This window comes from Felis catus, chromosome X (genome assembly GCF_018350175.1).
Source record: "Felis catus isolate Fca126 chromosome X, F.catus_Fca126_mat1.0, whole genome shotgun sequence".
Classification (NCBI taxonomy): domain Eukaryota; kingdom Metazoa; phylum Chordata; class Mammalia; order Carnivora; family Felidae; genus Felis; species Felis catus.
The window spans coordinates 123,057,274-123,077,284 of record NC_058386.1 but is presented as its reverse complement, the minus strand read 5'-3'; the positions used below and the strand labels follow the sequence as shown (position 1 = coordinate 123,077,284).

Below are 20,011 nucleotides of genomic sequence, written 5' to 3'. Positions count from 1 at the left end.
GTAAACAGCGGCGAGTCCTCGCACGCACACCCGCCAGGTGAGGCTTCGCTGAAGGAGGTCTCCATGGCCGGCGGGGGGGGCCGGCACAGCAGGCGGCCCTCCCAGCCTTGTGGCTCAAGTGTCACCGCTGGGGACCACAGCTGCAGTGACTGCTGCAGGGGGGACATGGGCCCTAGGCCCTTACAAGAAGGGAGACCCGCGGGGGGGCAGCGAAAGGTCCCCAAAAGGCCCCTGTGCCTGCTGTAGACTTGGGGTATGGACCCGGTGCTTCTTGGGAGTCTCCCATTTCCGGCTCTAGGACTCAGGGCCTGGAAAGAGCACCCGGCCCCCTCAGAGTGGCACCTGACTCTGGGGTCCCCGGACCCATGGGGTCAACATTTTCTCAGGCTTATGTGTGAGGAGCGTTTCAGATGTTAAAATCGGAGTACTTACCCAGTTGGGCCAAAACACTCAAGCCGTGAGAGACTGCGTTTATGATTTAGTAAATGAATTAAATCCCGTAAAGGCACTTTATGTCTATTGACTGTGCTTGACACATAAAATAACAGGTATTGAAGGTTTTGTTGTTTTCAAGGGAAAAATCGGAATTTAAAAAACCAGACCGCGGAGCAAACATATTATTTTAATTACAGATCGAAATACAGTGCATCAGATGAGGCAAATACGATACTGTACCAGTTTTTAAAAATCGGAACGATAAAGGTTTTACATTCTAGTACACTTAAATAAAAGACAAAAAGAACTGCTTAGGTAACAGTATTCAAGTTGTTTTAGAGTTCTGTGCTAGGTACACTCCAGGAGAACGGTCTGTTCTGCTTCTCAATCGCACAGGTGGGTCTCGGGGTCACCTCCAGGGGAGGGTGGCACCGCCCGCTCCAGAACCCCCACCCCACCCCGGGCCACCCCACTGCTGGCTCAGGGGAGCTCCAGGGAAGCCGAGGGTCACCATGCAGCCGCACGAGTAAGCGGAGCTGGGGAACGCACCTGGCAGAGCGGGGGCAGCTGGGGACGATGGCCATGCGGTGGCGAGAACAAACGGAGCCGCAGGGTCTCTATAAAACGAGAAACCTTTCCGACAGGCAGCTGCGGGACGGGGCAGGCTCGCGTGGGCACACACAGCTGGCGGCAGTAAAGGAAGGGCCGGTGCCGCGGCCCGGGAGGCGAGCACGGGTGTCTGGGGGGAGGACAGGACATTGTGCCATCTCCAGGGCCCCGTTCGAATCACGTGCCAGATGTACCACATCAAGTTGGCGTGAGCTTTGTGCGCAAGGGCTTGCCCAGCCCGTGGAAGCAGACGCCTCCTCGTCTAAACGTAAAAAAAGGGCATAGGAAAATAAAGACCGGTTTCTCTTTCTTAAAAATGCCTTCTATGTACACAGCAGTAACTGGTGCAGGAGGCCCCTTGCATGAAGGGGACGGGAGACGTGGTGGCAGCGGTGGGCCCGCCCCCACCCAGTAGTTCAGTTCAAAACGTTTTTCAGGTTGGAGCAAAGAGCTGAAGGAAGCCACGTGGCTGGCACGCGGTCTGGAAGTGAACAGGGTGCGTTTGAAAATGAAGGATTTACCTTCCAAGGAACTGGAGAGAGACCTGAAGCCCCGCACCCCATGCTCCCTCCCCGTCCCCAGCGGCTGGACTGGCGGGCGGTTCACGGGGTAGGTGCAATAGGTGCCGCCACAAACCGCCGGCAGGAGGGGCACGGGTCACAGAACAAAAAGCACTTGACGATGGTGGGAGCGGTCCTAGCCACACAAACGGTCAGTGGCTGAAAGTGCCTTCCAGAATGGGAGGACGTCGGGCCCAAGCCTAGAAGAGCAGAGCACAAGCTGCGGTCCCTCGCCTGGGCCACCGGGCAGGACATCCTCGCCCACTGGAGTCGCCGGAAGTGCCACCCTCCACACCCCGTCAGACGGAGGTGTGGACGGGGGTGACCGAGTGCGACGGTGACGAGCCCCGCTCGGACGAGGACGAGGCGCGCGTGGCCACCTCCCGCTGCAGGTCCTCCACCCGCTTCTGCAGCTCTGCCTTGACGGCCAGCAGCTCCTTGAGATTCTGGTGAATGGGCATCTGGGGAGGCAGAAACCACCGCAGTGAGCGGGCCCGTCCCCAGGCACCAGGCGCCTTGTGCGATCAGCCTGCCACACCATCTGCCAAGTGTCCCCCCACCCTCCCCCCCAGCCAGGGGTGGCAGCTGGCGCACTGCTCGGCTGGTTCAGGGAGAAGCAGTCAACTAAGGACACTGCAGAAAGGTGACCAGTGCCCAGCCCCCCTGCCCTCTGCGGTTTTGCATTTTTATAAATTGCCCTGCTGACTGAATAGTATTAAATCACCACCTTCTACAACCTGAAGTTGTGTTCGTTTTCATCGGTTGCAATAGGCTTAGGCAGCAGCCCGTGGACAGGATGGTGCCGGAAGAGTGGAGCCTCTGGGGGCCCAGCGGCCTCCCTGCACAGGGAGGACAGGCTCTGTGCACAGCACCTCCAGCCCCACCGCACTGAGACATATGGGACACCAGGTCTGACTACTGGGGTCACAGCATGTACTCCCTCCCTCCCCTAGCAAGCCCAGAGACCCAAGACCTGACCTTTCCCTCCTGGGGCTCCCAGGCTGGGGGTGAGGCAGACCCAGGAGAGAAGGCACCACGTGGGGGGGCTTCTCTCCTTGTCTCTGCCCACTCACCTCCCCTTGTCCCCGATCCAGTGTGCACACTGCAACCACACGCCTGGGCCCTAAGCCTCACCCAGGCTATGTGATGCCCACCTAACGGCGTCCAGTGGCTTCCTTCTGCGGCCCTGACCTTGGCCTCAAAACCGTGCAGTGTGGCCCCAGCCTGCCTCTCTTCATCTCTCCCCAGGTCCTGCCTCCTGTCCCCTCCTACATTCCAGAATCTTCCAGGTTTTAAAAGACGCCATGCATGTGCTGTCCCTTCTGCCTGTGGCACTTTCCCCAAAGCCTCAGCCAGCTCCCTGGAGACTGAGCTCTCCCGTCAGGGCTGCTGATGGCGATCAGCCTCACTGGAAGGAACCAGGAGGCAGACACAGATGAGACACACAGACAGGAGGGAGGGGGAGAGGCAGAGGAGGAGGAGAGCTGGGTGCCTGGGAACCAGCAAGAAACAAACTCTTGAGCAGGCCACAGGAAGAAGGGAACGGACGACAATGTGCATCTGATGGCGATGGCCCCCAAAAGCAAGGGAAAGTTACCTTATTGGCGGCTGATCCCAGAGGCCACCGTGATGTGGGCAACAGCACCCCTCTTAGCCTTGAAGCCTCTTGCAGGATCACTTGGTTCCCAGGGAATCACACAAGGGAACGTTCTGCAGTCAAACTACTGTTACTACCGTGACCTCAGAGAGGGGCAGCCTGTGCAGGGGACTGCACGATTCCACATGCGCCCAGGGCCCGAGACGATTGTCTGACATCTCCATGCTGCCTTTCCTCATATGTCCTTTACAATAAATCTGACGCATGCTCACTGAGAAAATGCCCAGCTGGGGACCTCACTCAGTGGGTGCTAGAGCGCGTCAGCCACGAGCCAAGAGGGCCCCAAAGGAAACGAGACAGACGCCTGGCCCTCCTCCCCACCCAGCCATCTTCTGACGGATGCCCAGGGAGCTACTCTCAGGGCAGCCAATCTAGCCCCCTCCTCCTCAGAGAAAAGGGGCCAAATAGGCTAGTCCCCTGCCCCTCCTCCCCAGCCTGCTCCCCATCCCCACCCATCACACTGACAGCAGCCTTCTCACCGATCCCTTTGCCACAGCCCTCCCCGCCCCCTAAGTTCCATGTGCCTAGTACCACGACAAGCTTGTCCCACGAACCCTGTGGCAGCCTGGCCTGTCCACCTTTCTGGCCTCTGATGCCCCCCTGGGCCCTGCCTGCTCCCCAACATGCCTCCGTGCCAGCCGCATTCAGGACACCTTCCGTTCTCCCTTCCATACTGCATGGTGCAAGGGAAGCACGGAGAGCCGCAGGCCAGCTTTGGAGGGACCCATTTCACACTCGTGCTCCTGCTCACACGAGGTCTCGGCAAAGCTCGGGACCCCACCCACAAGAGGCATCGAGCCACTGCTAGGAGGGACTTTGGCCCTGGCCGGTGGGCACCCTTCCCTTCTGTAACTACATGTGCCAGGTGGCGAGAACGTGACAAGCCACGGCTCCTCTGGCCCTTCCCTCTGCCCGGCAGGAGGTCATCAGCATCCCCCGGCGCCCAGAGGCCCACCAGAGGGTCTGGACTTAGAGCAGCGAGGGCTCCAGTTCCCGTCACTATTGTGATGGCCACGATGAAACTGACTGCTCACACGTGTAAGGACCTGAGCGTGGTCGGGAAGGAAGGCGTCCTGCGGCTCGCAGGGTTTGAGAGACCACGTGGGAGCTAGTGCCGCCACAGCAAGAGCGGGGGCCCACGGGACACCCTTCATTCCAGCAGCAGTGCCTGTGTGTTCAAGGTAGCCCCCTGACCACCTGTCCTTTGTGTCACCAAGAATATGATCTGGTAACCCTCCCTGAGTGATTTCACAGAAGGGACTTCCCTCCACTCTACACTACAGCCCCTCATCCTTGTTGCTATGACACACGAACTAGAACCACCCAGGAAAGGACTCAGCAAAGGGCCTGAGGAGGACAGAAGCACATGCCAGTTAGGAGAGAGCTGCAGGAAGGCAGATGCTGGCCTGGGTTCTTAAGGAAAATGGACTCGAGCAACTGGAAAGAAGTGCTTAAGGGGCCCCCTGGTCTGGCATTCCAAAATAAAGCAGCAAAGGTCGGAAAGAAGTGTAGTTCTGGAAGCTGGCCCCCATGAAAGGAGGGCAGTGCACCTGCACTCAAGACTGTCTCAGCTGTGAGCCACCACAGAAGCTGCTGACGGGGCTGGCCACCTCTGGCTCCCGGATGCTTCTGGGCCCGCACTCATTTTCTCTCTCACATGTGGCTCTCATTTGGGGGAGGATTCAATCTAATAACAAGCAATTATGGCAGAGGCCTACCCTTGCAGAACACAAAGTCTGAGATACAAATAGAAATAAGCTGTCACCATAGTCCGATGGACGTAATCTGGAGCTTAGATGATGGGACAGTGGGGGCCAGGGAGGTAGAAGGCACGGAGAGCCAGAGCCATCGGGTGGCCACGGGAAGCCAGTCCCGTGCCCAGTGGGCCATCATGTGGCCAACTTTGGCCACGTGACTAGGGAATGGGGAGTCGCAGGAGGTATGGGTCACTCAGAAGAGGGAAGAGAGAAGGATTCGGGGACCATGCTTATGAGGAGGCTTTCTGGAGGCCATGGGCAATGGTCAGCTAGCTCCACGGCACTCTTTATAGATGCCACAGAGCTAACAGGATGGACACTATCAGCATAGGCAAAAGCATAAAACATTTGAAATTAGTTACTGATGGCCCACCGGCCACAAATAAAATTGAAAACCTGTATTTAAAACACTAACCACTGACCAAAGAACTTGACTGTATGTATAATGTTTGTTTTATGGAGAAAAGAGCAGAGGAAATACTCAGTGCCATAACACAGGAAGTGGCTAATGGCCCCTTACTCCTGGGTAGAAATTTGCCTGGTACACAAGGACAACAGGTAGGTCTTCTTACAGTAAACGGAGGGAAGTTTCAATCAGGGAAGGTTTCCTAAAGAAGGTTTTCAGAGGACCAGCTCTTGGCACGGTGCCAGGCTGAAGCAGAGCATTTCCAGAGTTGGGGACGGGGGTTAACAGGCCACCTACAGGGACATGGAGTCCCTCAGACCAGGGGGAAGAGGGGAACTTGAGGCCTGGGTGCAGGGCCTGCTCCGAGAGAAAGACAAGTACTGGGCTGGGCAGGCCCTGACCACGGTGTTCTGGAAAATGGTCCAGAGCCAACTCAGAGGGTCTAGAGGAGGAAAGAGCTTTCATAGGTGAAGTTTGATGGACTGGAAAGCAGCCAGAAACAGGGAAAGAGGCAAGTGGGGAGCAGCTGGGGCGGTGCTGCTGGGAGCAGAACAGGTCAGGAGGGGAGAAGCACTGTGCACACGCAGCCACTTCCTGGAGCTAAACCTACAGTGAGGGAGTTTTCCATCGGGGAGGGAACGTTACCAAAGTGATGGTCCCTCCAAGGTTCAGGCACCCGGCGACTAGAAAGTGAAACAAAGAGTCGGGTATTCTCCATGGTTAGTGGGACTTGGGGGCAGTTATGGGTTAACTGGCCACGCCAAGTTCCTATGTAGACGTTGTACCCCCAGTCCCACAGAGCGTGACCGTATGTGGAGACAGGTCTTTGCACAGGTAATCAGCTTACGATGCAGTCATCAGATGAGGCCCTGCCCCAATACAACTGGTGTCCTTATAAAAAGGGGAAACGTGGACACAGACGCACACATAAAAGGAAGACAATGTGAAGGCAGGGGGGAGACAGCCAGCCACAAGCTATGAAGTGAAGCCCGGAACAGACTCTTCCCTCACAGCACACTCAGAAGCAAGCCATCTAGTCAGCGCCCTGACCTCCAGGCTTCCCATCTCTAGGACTGGGAGAGGATGCGTCTCCACTGCGTAAGCGCCCCCGTGTGTAGTACTTGGTTAATGGCAGCCCGTGCGAACAGACAGCCAAAAACACTCCTGAGTAGATGGCGAAGGCACTGAGCAAGAACGAACTACTGAGGAGGACAGAAGCGATGGTGTTAAACGAGGCCCCAGAAACCCGCTCCTGGCAGGCTGCCAGGAAACCCAAAGAATACTCAACCTACAAAGACCCTCAGTAGAAGGTCCTCTGACCCCACAGAAGGTCCTCTGTCCCCCACACAGCTGCCTCCATTGCTGTACCCACCAACTACCATCGACGGCACCCAGCCACCGACATGCCACCTGCATGGACGGGAGAGGGCAGGGCAGGACCAACAGGGCACAGGCTTGGGGGAGCACCTTGGGAACCCTAACTGGTGGTGCCTGAACCACAGCCCGGGCTTAGCCACTGGACGCCAAGGGCAAACACAGCTCGGCTGCCTGGTCCTGCCGTGCATCGTTCTGCTATTTGTTTCAGTCTCAGGAAATGTTATAGTGAGAGTGTGGCAGGGAGGGGGAGACTACCCCTTCTTCAAGGGTTGCCTACCTGCAACTCAGCACGTGGTCTTTTTCTCTTTTGCTACCAGCGTCTACAAACTCACCAAGTCACTGGAGAGACTAAGAGTCCAACACAGTAACCAATATTACTTCATCCATACACCTTTAGCAAAGACAGAGGTGCTAAGATGTTTAACTCTAAGCCAGCAAACGGCATCTGGGTTGGTGTATGAAAAGAAGCTGCTAGAGGCACGTGGGTGGCTCAGTCGATTAAGCGTCCACCTCAGCTCAGGTCCTGGTCTCACAGTTTATAAGTTCAAGCCCCACATCGGGCTCTGTGCTGACAGTGCCGAGCCTGCTAGGGATTCTCTCTCTCTCTCCCCCTTCCCTGCTCCCTCTAAAATAAATAAACTTCAAGAAAGAAAGAAAAGAAGGAGACGGAGGAAGGGGAGAGAGAGAGAGAAAGGAAAGAAAGAAGGAAAGAAAGAAAGGAAAGGAAAGGAAAGGAAAGGAAAGGAAGGAAGGAAGGAAGGAAGGAAGGAAGGAAGGAAGGAAAAAGAAAAGAAAAAGAAAGAAAAGAAAAGAAAAGAAAAGAAAAGAAAAGAAAAGAAAAGAAAAGAAAAGAAAGGAAAGGAAGGAAGGAAGGAAGGAAAGCTGCTAGAACATGAACGCAGAGGACTGAACCCTGAGAGGCGAGGGCAGAAGTAGAGCATGTCCATCCCTAGCATGAACTCATTTCTAAACCACCATCTGTGCTCAGAAAGATACACTCTTTTGCGAAGAACAAAAAGATACCTGAGGTCTCATTCGTGGGTTCCATCGCACATAATAGTTTACCCATAGTTCCAGATGACTCAGACTAGCAACGGGATATAAGACATGGTTTTCATAATTCACAAAGAAAGGATTCGAAAATTCTTCGAGCTGGCTATTGACATACGACCATAAAGATATAGTCTTCGTATATACATCCTGAAAAAAAAAAAGGAATATATTGAAATAAATTCACCTTTTTTTTTTCAGATTCTCAAGAATCTGTATTGCAGAGAAAAAGACTTGAATAAAAGGAGTTCAGACACTGAAAAAGCGTAGAACATTTACTAAGCCCCAGCCCCATCCTTAGTGCTATGGCGTCACCTCACGCAGGGGAGGACATGAAAACGCATACTAGTTACTGTCCTGGAAAAACATATTGCTGAGCTGAGGAACATCTGGGGACTGTGTGTGTAGAAGGCAAAACGAGAACTTTCTAGCAACCACAGGATGATGAGAATTTTCTAGCAACAACAGGATGATGGGGCCCATCGATAACAAATACATTTTTTATTTCCAGTTTGCAGTTTGCTTTTGTGACTCTTAATATTGAGGGTTGGGGTAGAATTCACAGATAAGATTCCTTTCACTGGAAAATCATGGATGGACATCTGGGGAAAAACCTGTCAGAGTGGCAGGCCGGGGAAACCTTGCATAGAGAAGTAAATATATCATTAAATTATATCTCCCCACCTCCCGACCTTCGAATTCCCTGAATACAAATGCTGGAACTATTGGCATTGCTCATGTGAATGAAAACCTACAGGCACAGGAAGGCAGGTAAACATGGAACATGGATTGAACACAGTGACAAAGTCAAAATCAGAAAACCGCAAAAGCCAGCTGACTTCCTTACAGGCTATCTAGACATAGAAAATTCCGTCAGGACCTTTTCATATTTTATATTTTGTATTTATAAGAGAAACGCCAGCAATAATTCACAGGACCCTGAATGGCCAAAACATTCTTGAAAAAGGAACAAGCGTGGAGGTCTCACACTTCCCAATTTCAAAAGTTACTACAAAGTCACAGTAATCCATACGGTGGTGCTGGCCTAGGATGGATAGATGTGTGGAATCGATGGAAGAGAACAGACAGTACAGAAATAAGCCCTCACATATACCGCCAACTGAATTCCAACAAGGGCACTGAAACAGTTCAATGGGGGAAAGAGAATCTTTTCATCAGCAGCATGTGAATGACAGGTTAGCCACGTGCAAAAGAATGAAGTTGGACCCTTCCCACACATCGTACACAAAAAGGAACTCCAAGATGGATCACAGACCTAAATGTGAGAGCTAAAACCATAAAAGTCTTAGAAGGAAACACAGGCTCAAATCTTCATGACCTTGAGTTAGGCAACGGCTTTTGCACATGACCCCAAAAGCACAAGCAAGAAAAGAAAATAAAGTGGACCTCATGAAAAGTAAAGACTTGTGTTTCAAAGGAGACCACCAAGAAGGCAAAAAGAAAATGCACAGAATGGGAGATGATGTTTGCAAACCATGTATCTGATAAGGGACTTGTATATATCAAGAATTCATCGGGAACTCTTACCAGTCCCTAATAAAGAAAACCCAACTAAAAACTGGGCAAAGGATCTGAATAAACATTTGTCCACAGAAGATAAACAGATGGCCAATAAACACATGAAAATGTGCTCACAATACCATTGGTTAATTGGGAAAGGTACATCAAAACTCACAATGAGCTACTCCTTCATACCCACTGGGATGACTAGAATAAAAAAGATACACAACAACAAACATCTACAAGGATGTGAGGAAACTGGGTCCCTCAGACATTGTTGGGGACAATGTAAAATACTGCAACTGCTTTGGAGAACAGTCTCTGGGTTAAACATACACTTGCTATAGGACTCGGCAATTTTACTCCTAGGTACATACCAGAAAAATGAAAGCATAGGTCCACATGAAACCTTGCACATTTGAATGTTCCCAGCAGCATTATTTGTAAGAGCCCGAAGTGGAAACAACCAGAAGTCCATCTGCGGATGACTTAGATGAACAAAGTGTGGTGTCTCCACACCGCGGGTATTACTGAGCCATAAGAAAGGAACAAAGTACCAACGCCTGCTAAGACTCAGATGAACCTTGACGACATTAAGCTTAGTGAAAGAAGCGAGTCACAGGAGGAGAAATACTGTTTGATTCCATTCACATGGAATGTCCAGAACAGGCGAATCCATACAGATTGAAAGCAGATCATTGCCTGCCAGGGGCTGGGGGAGGGAGGGACGGGGAGTGACTACTAATGGGAATGGGGTTTCTTTCTGGGGTGATGAAAAGTTTATGTGGTTTAGGAAATTAGATGGTGGGGATGGCTGCACACTCTGAATATACTAAGGACCATTAAACTGTACACTTTAAAAGGGTGAATTGTATAGTATGTAAATTCCATCTCAAGAGAGCTGAGTTTTTAAAGAGGATATTTGGTTAAAACAAAAGAGAAGACCGTAAGTGTTTAAATTCTACATATGAACTTCATTTTTCTGTTCATATTTTAAAAATAGCTTTATTGAGACAGAAGTCAAATACCATGAAGCTTGCTCTAAATTTTTTTCTTTTTTTTAAGAGGTTAACAGGTCTCTATCACCCTGGGCCCACAGGAATGTGGATCTTACCGGGATCACGACAGAAGCCACAGGGAGGTTTCAAGCAGGGGAGAGGCTCAGGATGGGACTAGAGTCAGGGAATGCGGCCCTGGTTGCTGGAGGTCAGGAATGACTGAAGCACATTTCCCAGCAGCTGCCTTAGTCTGGCCGCGAGACCGTGGGGGCTTGCACTAGGCTGTGGGGCAGTGACAAGGGGGGACCAGCTGTGGCAGCTGGGGGCAGGATGAGGGAGGAGGCAAAGGTGGCTCCTGTGCATCTCAAGGAGCAGGGGTGCCCTTTAGGGACATGTAGAAGGGCAGAGGGAAGAAGAGAATGGCATTTAGATCCTGAGAGGAGACAGACAGCGACCTAGACAGAGGACAGAGTTTGGGGAAGAAGACGACCAGGGACTGGGCCCAGGCAGGCTCCCAGCTGAGAGAAGGGCTAAAGGGAGGAGACTGAGTGGGGTGCAGGCAAGGAATGAGGGGTGACAGCTGTGGGGAAGCTGCAGAGGGAGGTGGGTGCTAGCAACCCACTATTTTCCCTGAAATTTGACAATGTTCTAATGTACTTAGCCCACAGGCATTGGCCCTTTTCTGTTAACCAGAGGACACTCTAAGGTGCCTTTGCCTAATGCTTCCTCACTTTTGACCATTTCTTTCTCTTATTCCAAAGAGGAAAGAGGGGAAATAGAACTCAGAAGCCCGGCAGCTGCTTCATTATGAACCTGATGGAAAAGAGAGTCTGGCTTGCTCCTCAAGGGAAGTTCTGGGCTCATCTACAGACTTCACCTTCCTAGGCCTCCAAGTACCTTTGTGCCCAACGGCCTGGAGAACGAAGGGCAGAATCACATCATTTTGGAGTTAGTGCAGTAGAAAATAGAAAGTACATGAGCTTGGGATTCAGGGGGTCCAGGGTTTAGAACTAAACCTACAAGAACTGAAAGACGTCAGAGAGCTATGGGCTTGCTAGGCCCCAGCCCCCAGCACCCACACAGTAAGAGGCTCGTGTCAGGCCACCTGGAAGATTAAACACATGCACTGGGGCTGCTGAGGCCTGGAAGGGCATCTAATGTAATCTCTCCATTTACGCACGGCAGCAGGACTAGACCCAAGTCCCCTCTCCACCCAGTCCCCCTTTTACAGTGGCACCTCATGGGAAAGGCACCCGAGTAATTGGGAAAGCAATAGACACTTACCTCTTTGAGTCGCTGCTGTTCACAGTTGCACAAAAAGGTCCCAAAGAGACAGCTGTAGAGGTGATCCAAAATCGTGATCAAGAACAGTTCATTGAACTCGAATGCTGAAGGAAACTTAAATGGAGAAAGAAGGTTTAAAGTTCAATTTCTAAAACATAGTGGTACTAGTTGTCTGTGCAAGACCGCTAAAGTACAACTCGGAATACAGTCCAAGATTAAAAGGAAGACTGAGCCCGTGTAGAATTTAACTTCCTATAGTTTCAAGTCCAAGCTTATAGATCTGGCTGAGAAACAACCTGAAGTAACAAAAACTGTACTTTTCAATGCCTGAATAAGCATCGTGCAGCTTCCACTTCTTGTCATGCTGGTAGAACACAGCCCACAGTCCCCCTTCTGCCAGAAAGCACTAGAAAACTGTATAGAATACATGAAGCGGCTGTTTTCAGACACTGGCAACAGGCAGCAGGAGGCCATGACCCCACCCCCAGCACCAAAGGGAAAAAGACGAGTCAAGTCCAACTCCCGTCCCAGCTTTCTACCTGGAGTACATTCGGAGTCACAGAGAAGGGAGGTGGGTTCCCGGGCACAGCATATACCAAAAGTGATTCACGAAGAAACAAAATCTATTCTCTACTACTCATCGTTAATAACCTTCCCACAGAGACAACTCCAGGAACATTCATCCCCGTGATCCTTCCTAACGTATAAATAAACTGACCCCCGGCAACATATACAAAGGGTAGCACAACATGACCCGGCAGGGTTTGTCTCAGGAATGCAAGGCTGGCTTAACATTTGAAGATCAAGGTTAAAAAAAATAATAATTACTGTAATTCATCATATTAACAGAATAAGAAAATGACATAATCATCTCAATTATCGTTTTAGGTCATTCTTAATGGGGTTTTGCCAAATTCCAACAAAGACTTTACCATTTTTGGGACATCCTAGCCAGTAGGTGTCATTTAGTAGCCGTGAGGAGATGGTCTGGAAATGACAATAATGATTAATGATAATGATGATGATCCTAGCGGCAGGCAAGTACTGGCTGCCTCCCATGTGCCAGTAAACATAGTGAAATATTCATTACATGCTGAATGATGCAGAGCCAATTAGAACTAAACCAAACAGAACTACCCAGCATGTTTTTATTTAACTCAGTTTACAGTATCAAACCATTCCCCAATCAGAGTGACATTTGCACACGATCATGAAATCCTGTCATCTCTAGAGAGATGACCAGGGTTGCCGATAGCCTTATTACTTTACGAGGATAGGGACAAGCTTCCCGATTAGAAATAATGGCCAATCCAGGACTATCCACGCTCTACCTGAAATTGTTCCCTTCCTCACCAGGCTGTTTATTACATTAGCCAACTTGTGGAATTCTGCTCAGCTATCTTGGATTCAGATGTGCCTCTCTCTCCATCCTAAGGATTGTTCCCATAGAAACATACAACTGTCTTCTGAGGAGCCCCATCAGAATACTGCTTCTTTAGAAACCTCTGGAAACTAGCTATGGTGGTTGTTCTTACCAGCACTCTTGTTCTTAGATGAACTAAATCAACTAAATCTGGCCAAAATGCTAAAGAAAGCTACTGATTAATCTGAGCCTTTAACTTGCAACTCTGACAATGGCCTCACATTCCAAATGGCTATCTTTTAATAATTTTTTTAAAATGTTTTACTTATTGTTGAGAGACAGTATGAGTGGGAGAGGGGCAGAGAGAGAGAGGGGGACAGAGGATCCAAAGCAGGCTCTGTGCTGACGGCAGCAAGCCTGATATAAGGCTTGAACTCATGAACCAGAAGATCATGACCTGAGCCAAAGTTGGATGCTCAATCGAGCTACCCTGGCACCCAGCAAATGGCTATCTTTTTTTTTTTTTTTAATCTTTATTTTTGTGAGAGAGAAAGCATGTGAGCAGGGGAGGAGCAGAGAGAGAGGGACACACAGAATCTGAAACAGGCTCCAGGCTCCGAGCTGTCAGCACAGAGCTCGACACAGGGCTCAAACCCACGAACCGTGAGATCATGACCTGAGCTGAAGTCAGATGCTCAACCGAGTGAGCCACCCAGGTGCCCCATCAAATAGCTATCTTTTAAAAGGCCAAGTACATCCTGTCCACTTTTCCCAGCATTTTTCTATGTGGTTTAGTTACGCTCTATGCATAAATTATTGGCACCACAAAATTTATGAATTTAAAGCAAATATATAACATTTATGTACATTGGAGCTTTATTAAATCAAGGATAGTAATGGAAGATATAGATTTTCAAACATTTAAATTATATGTTTATTAGCAGGACAGCAAAGCTTCTATGGGCACTTTTTTTTTTTTTTAAGTCAAATGAGTCTTTATTCCTAACCCTGAGCGCTCGTTCTGAATCTGGGAGCTTGGCTGGATGTATTCTAGTACCACTGACTACAAGCCTTATTGTGGCCAAGTGGGTACCAGGTAGGGGAGGTCAGAGTGGGTGGGACTCTGCCTAAGGCCATCAGCCCCTGCAAAACCAGAACGCAAGAGCTCTGCTCATGTTCCGTCAGGACTGCTATTCACCTTCAAATGGCATTGTGGCCTTACGCTCAGCTCCAAAAATATTTCATTTAGAGGAAGTAGCAACAACTAGAGTAATAAAAATAAAAGATTAAATGTCATGACTCCGATTTTGTTTTGGCCTGTTGTCGCAGAAACTATACCATATACCTAAAACGTATGGTCTCAAAAACTCCATAGAAATCCATAATGAAATTCTACACCTCTTGAGAAGGGTAGAGAGTCCATTAAACTATGGCTATTGTAGAAGGTTGGAGACTCTTTTCTGAAGAGTCCCCTCAATTACTCTGCCCTTATATCCTTTTCTATCAATTTGTGTACACAGGCTAGTTCATTTTATCCTGAGATTTCTAACAATTTCATGAGGATTTAAGCTTCCTTGATTTAGCAGTAGGCAACCTCCAAATAAATTAATCTTATTACATTAATGCATCTTTTCTAACAAGCTACATGTCTCATCCACTTGTGACTTAACTGATAGACTAAGCAGTGATATTTCTTCTTCTATTGCATTAACAACATTGTTTTAAGAGACATTAATTATACGCATTTCACGGACAGAATCTTAGAGCTGAGAGGCATCTGAAATCTAATCTACACCCCTTGTTTTCTTAAAATCCAATAAACAGCACAAAAAATATATAGATTGGACATGAAAATAGGCACTAAGCAGTATTGAGAATGGAAGTCAGTTTGAGGATATCACACACACACACATGCACGCACCCCTAGGCATTTGGGAGGGAGAAGCTACTTAACATCAGAATTATTTTTTGTGTTCAACCTTTTAATGTGATTTTTCTAAAAGGCATTTTATACTTTTTTGTTTTGACCTGAATGTAACCATCATTTAATTTTGTTACCAGCTCAATCAATTAATACAAACAGCAAGAAGTTCATGGTGCTACATTACAATAAGACCTCTGGCCAGTCTCCCGGCTTTCTGAGTATGTGTTCACTGTCAACTGTCACTCATCCTGTCGATGTCGGTGCCTACCTCTCTCTGAGACCCGCCCCCCCCTCACCGGGTCTTCCCTCCAACTGGCTGCTCTGAACCAGTTGTGACCTCGCACTCAGCTAACTGAAGATCCCCATCAGCTTGGGGAAGTGGGCCTAAAAGTAAGAGGAAGTTCTAAGTGCAGGCCTGAGGACTCACATTCTGTGAGATCTCCTCTCGCTGATTAGAACCTACCCACCACCCCCTTCCTTTTTTATTAAGTTTCTTTTATTTTTGAAAGAGAGCACACACATGCACTCACACGCAAATGGGGAGGGGGGGGGAGAGAGAGAATCCCAAGCAGGCTCTCCACTGACTGATGTGGGGCTCAAACTCACAAACCATGAGATCATGACCTGAGCTGAAGTCAGACACTTAAGCGATTGAGCCACCCAGGCACCTCTTTTCTTTCTTGTTTCTGAAAGTATGCCACTCTCTCTAGATCCTTGCTACTGGGGGAGATCTGTGGGAAATGCAGACTCTCAGGCTTCGGGGCCCAAACTCACAAATCAGAATCTGCATTTTAAGAAAACCACCACGTCCAGTGCCATGTGAGTTTTCATCTCTAAGTCCCCAAGGGAAGCTGAGGCTACTAGCCACAGGACTGGACTAGGACGGAGCTCCCTGCCTGGATGCTGGCCTTCTACCTCACTGGTACCACAGAACCACCTGGGGAACTTTGCAGAACCACACACACCTGGGCTTCCCCCTAGGACCACGGGAGGAAGGGTCTGCAGGGGCAGGGCCGAAGCATGTGCATCTTGACAAGTTTCCAGGTGCTGACAGTAAGCCCTCAGGTGGAGAGTGAGGTTGGGGTGCCCTAGATGGCCCTCGAGGAATCGCTGCCACGAGCAGTCCAGGCTGAGGCAGAGCGGGGCAGCATCAGCAGCGTGGTGGTTCTCTCCTGCCCCCAACATCCCCCCACATCGGTACAGAGGCTCACGGTGAGAGATTTCACAGACGGTGGTACATCAGGCACTCTCCGGGCTCAGGGAGGCAGAGGTCCTTTAAAAAGACCCTAAGGTGTTGGTGCTGATGTGGTCAGGAATCTCAGTCACGAGCACCGTGGCTGCTGGTGGAGTCACTAGAGGTCGCCCGCAGTCTTTCCGGCTGGCCCCCTTCACATGACTAAAGCAGCTAAGGCCAGACCTCTGGGCCAACAGGAAGGAGAGGGTCCAGGCCATGGTTCTCCACCCTTGGACTCCTTCCCCACACAGGCACTGGGAGGACTCCTGACCTCTTATTCTCTCTGTGTTGGTCCCTTTGCGTCTGCGACTCTTTGTCTCTTCCTCTGTGTCTGTATCTGTCTCTTTCTGTCTGCGTGTGTCTCTGCAAGTGTATCTGTGTGTCTCTGGCTTGCTTTCTCCTCACCCCTCTCTATAGGTCACTCTATCTCAGTTCCTCTCTCTGGCTTGATCTCCTGTCATGAGGGTAAGACCCCAAACTTGGGCTCGGATGTTGGAGACTAGGGAATAAATAGCACATGCCTCATGGCAGTCCATGCTTTAAGCCGAAGCCATCAGGACCCACCCAGCTCAGGGAAGGATACCTGCGTGGCCAGCTTGCTTCCCAGGGCTCCGTGCACTGGGGTTTGGAAATTAGGCACCCGGTAACTAAGCACCAGCAACTCCCTATCTGTCATCACTTCCTGGACACTCCTTTACTTCACCGACTCTGCACTGGGGATGCTGTGGCCTGGAGTAGGTATGGAGATTCCTGAGTTTCGGGTCTAACACCCCCCTCATGGGCAGTTCAGTCACATCCCCATTTCTAACACCTGGCTGAATCTTCCTGTACCCAGCCAGCAGGGAACTCTCACCCTGAAAGGGGACAAGAGCAGCAGGAGGACTGGAGCACAGCTGGCAGACAGGATGACCGACAAAAGCCGTTGCACAAGGAATGGAACTTTTGTGGTGAAGTTGATCATTTCTAATTTTCTGCTTATACTTCTAAGTGAATTAGAATCAAACTGAGCTAAATAATGGAAGGGGTCCTGTTTTCACATACATACACATGTCTTCATTTTGAATGAACATGAAGGTTTATATAATCTTAAACTGTAAGGTCAGAAATATACTTGAAATCACTCACCTGTCTTGTCATTTGCCAAACACAATCAATAAACTGAAGAAAAATAGGGGACCGGTCAGCATCTGCGTGGTTGTCATTGCCATGGCCCACTCTCTGAAAAGAAATAAGAGGTTAAGCATGTTAATGCAGGCCACACTCCTCCATAAAGTCACTTAAAATTGCCTAGTGGCAAGCATCAGGTGTCATTTGTATGTCCCAAGGCCTAACAGAATTCTTGGCACATAATAAGCACTCAACAACGTTCACTGTATTGAACTGACTTCCATTACTCTTAGGAAACAAAATTTCAGTGTACTGTATTTTCCCATGTTGACGGTTTTATAATTTTACTTTACTGTAGTTGAGATCAAGAAGTTACAAGCAAATAGCCAGTAAACTTTTCAGTCCAAATGATGGGGTCAAGCCCAGCCACCACCACAAGGGCACAGTGTCACTGTGAGACTACCAATTAGCAGCTCATGAAGCGCATTACGACTCCATTCTCTCCACAAGCGTAAAAGCAGGTTTTCCCATTTTTCAGAAATGTCATGAAGTGTGAGAATCAAAATAATAATCTACAAGCTTTAACCAATTCTACAGGACTCAGAAAACCCCCAAATCTCATACTTGAAATGGTGGTGGGGAGTCCTTGCTCAAGGAAGTCCAGTATTGTATTCTGTTTGCAATTTTGAGATACACTTGACATCCAATGTTATATTTCACACCTTGTGGTATTTTTTGAACATATTAATAGATTCGTAGTAAAAGGTAAGAGGATTCCAAACATAAGTAGGACAAAAACATTGAAAATGTCAGGTTAAAAAACAGCTCCAGAATGAGCATTCTAAGAGAACGCTCAAATAATCTGATAAGTAACCAAAGGATAAGAAAGGAAAAGAAAAAAAAAAAAATCACGAAGATACAATGCAACCAGCATAGAGAAAGTGCAAGAAACACTGGGTCTCTGAAACTGCCAGCAGGAAAGACATAAAAACAAGGAAATCCATGCCTCGCAGTTACAGCATATGGTCTTTCTTTTCTACTGGTTTGTAATTGTGGTGAAACACACATGACATCAAATTGACCATCTCAACCACGTTTAGCATACAGCTCAGTGTTGTATGAAGGACATTCACATTGCTGTGCAACCATCGCCACCATCAATCTCCAGAACTCTTCCGTCTTCCCAATCTGAAACTCTTCCCCATTAACACTAACTCCTCCTTCCTGGCACCAACCATTCTACTTTCTGTCCCTATGAATGTGACTCGGTGACCTCTTAGGAGTGGAATCATACAGATGTCCTTTTGTGACTGGCTTCTTTCACTCAGCAGAAGGTCCTCAAGGTTCATCTGCGCTGTAGAAGGTGTCAAATTCTTTCTTTTTTAAAGCTGAATACTACTTCCATTGTATGGACAGACCACATTCTGTTCATGCGGTCATCTGTCGGCGGACACTTGGGTTGCTTCTACACGTGCACTATCGTGAGTCATGCTGCTATAAACATGGGTGTGTAAATATCTGAGTCTCTGTTTTCACTTCTTTTGGGTCTATACCCCAAAGCAGAATTTGCTGGATCATACGGTATTTTTAATTTTTTTGAGGAACTGCCATACTGTTTTCCATAGCAGCTGCATCAACTGCCTTATTTCTGCACTTCTCCTTTACAGAAATAACTTGTAGAGCCTGCTCTTCAGTATTTAAGGCACCTTGGGAACAGTTTGGCGTGACCGCTCACAATTTAAGATTCATCCTTCTACTAGGCATTTATTGAATTCCTATGGTGGATGCAAGGCATCTTGCCTACCCCTTGGAATTTCAGCAAGTTTCACGGTGTACAGTAGAGGCCAGGCTCTTGGCTACACACCTGACGCACCAAGACAAATGAGATGCAGTACTTGTGCTAAATGAGTAATTCCCTCATGGTCTAGTTGAGAGAAAGACCTGTAAATAACAAGGGCAATAAAATGTTCTAAGGGTTTCCAAGTCTGTGATGGGTATCCGGGGGCCACAAAGGAACAAGTGGCCAACGTAGGATGGGGTAGAGAGGGGACAAGGAAGGAAAGTCACAGTCACGGGGGAGGTGTCATTTGAGATAAACCATGAAGGATGGAAGGAGGTGCCTGCTTTCCGGCTGGCCAGAGGTACATTATAAGTAGAAGCAGTGGGAACATGGAGGGGGGGATGCCAAGGGCACTGTAAGTAGCTGGACATGAGGAAAGGTGGAAGGGGGTGGGTTGCGGGGCAAAACAAGGCTGGAAAGGTGGACCAGACCAGATCACCAAGGGCCTCAAATGTTGAGCTGAGGAGTTTGCCCACAACCCCACAGGCCATGGGAAGGCTCGGAGAGATTCACAGTGGGCAGCAGCAGATGGGCTTCTTGGAACACTCCATCTGGCTGTAGCAAGGACAAGGATTGGAAGGGGACACAGGTGATAGAGAAACTAGTTAGGCTGCCATCATAGCCCCAAGGGAGATGGGCAGGCTAGAAGGAAGGGGGCATCAGTGGCACTGAGGACATGGCAGACTGGAAATACACATATTTAAAGATGAGTGACCAGTCGGGATCACTAAGGTATTAAGCATGCAGAGAAAAGAGAAATGATCTGAGAACTGAGCCCCAGGCCTGCCTCCCAACACCACGAGGCTGGGGAGAGAAGGAGGACCAGAAGACTAGAGGAAATTCAAAAGGCTATAGACACCTAGAAGCCAAGGGAAGAAAAACAGTTTCC

General features: G+C 49.1%; 1 protein-coding gene across 9 annotated transcripts in view; it reads right to left on the bottom strand.

Annotated features, from left to right (window-relative positions):
- Nucleotides 1-608: 608 nt before the first annotated feature.
- Nucleotides 609-20,011, bottom strand: part of MTMR1 (myotubularin related protein 1) — a 64,181-nt gene continuing 44,778 nt past the window's right edge. For all 9 annotated transcript variants that reach the window (XM_023249240.2, XM_023249237.2, XM_023249233.2 and 6 more), the window contains 4 exons: nucleotides 17,301-17,393; nucleotides 11,655-11,768; nucleotides 7,825-8,001; nucleotides 609-2,065 (listed from right to left, as the gene is read on the bottom strand). In XM_023249240.2, coding sequence (XP_023105008.1) covers nucleotides 1,904-2,065; nucleotides 7,825-8,001; nucleotides 11,655-11,768; nucleotides 17,301-17,393 — 546 coding nt within the window. In that variant the 3' untranslated portion in view covers nucleotides 609-1,903. The remainder of the gene's footprint in view (nucleotides 2,066-7,824; nucleotides 8,002-11,654; nucleotides 11,769-17,300; nucleotides 17,394-20,011) is intronic.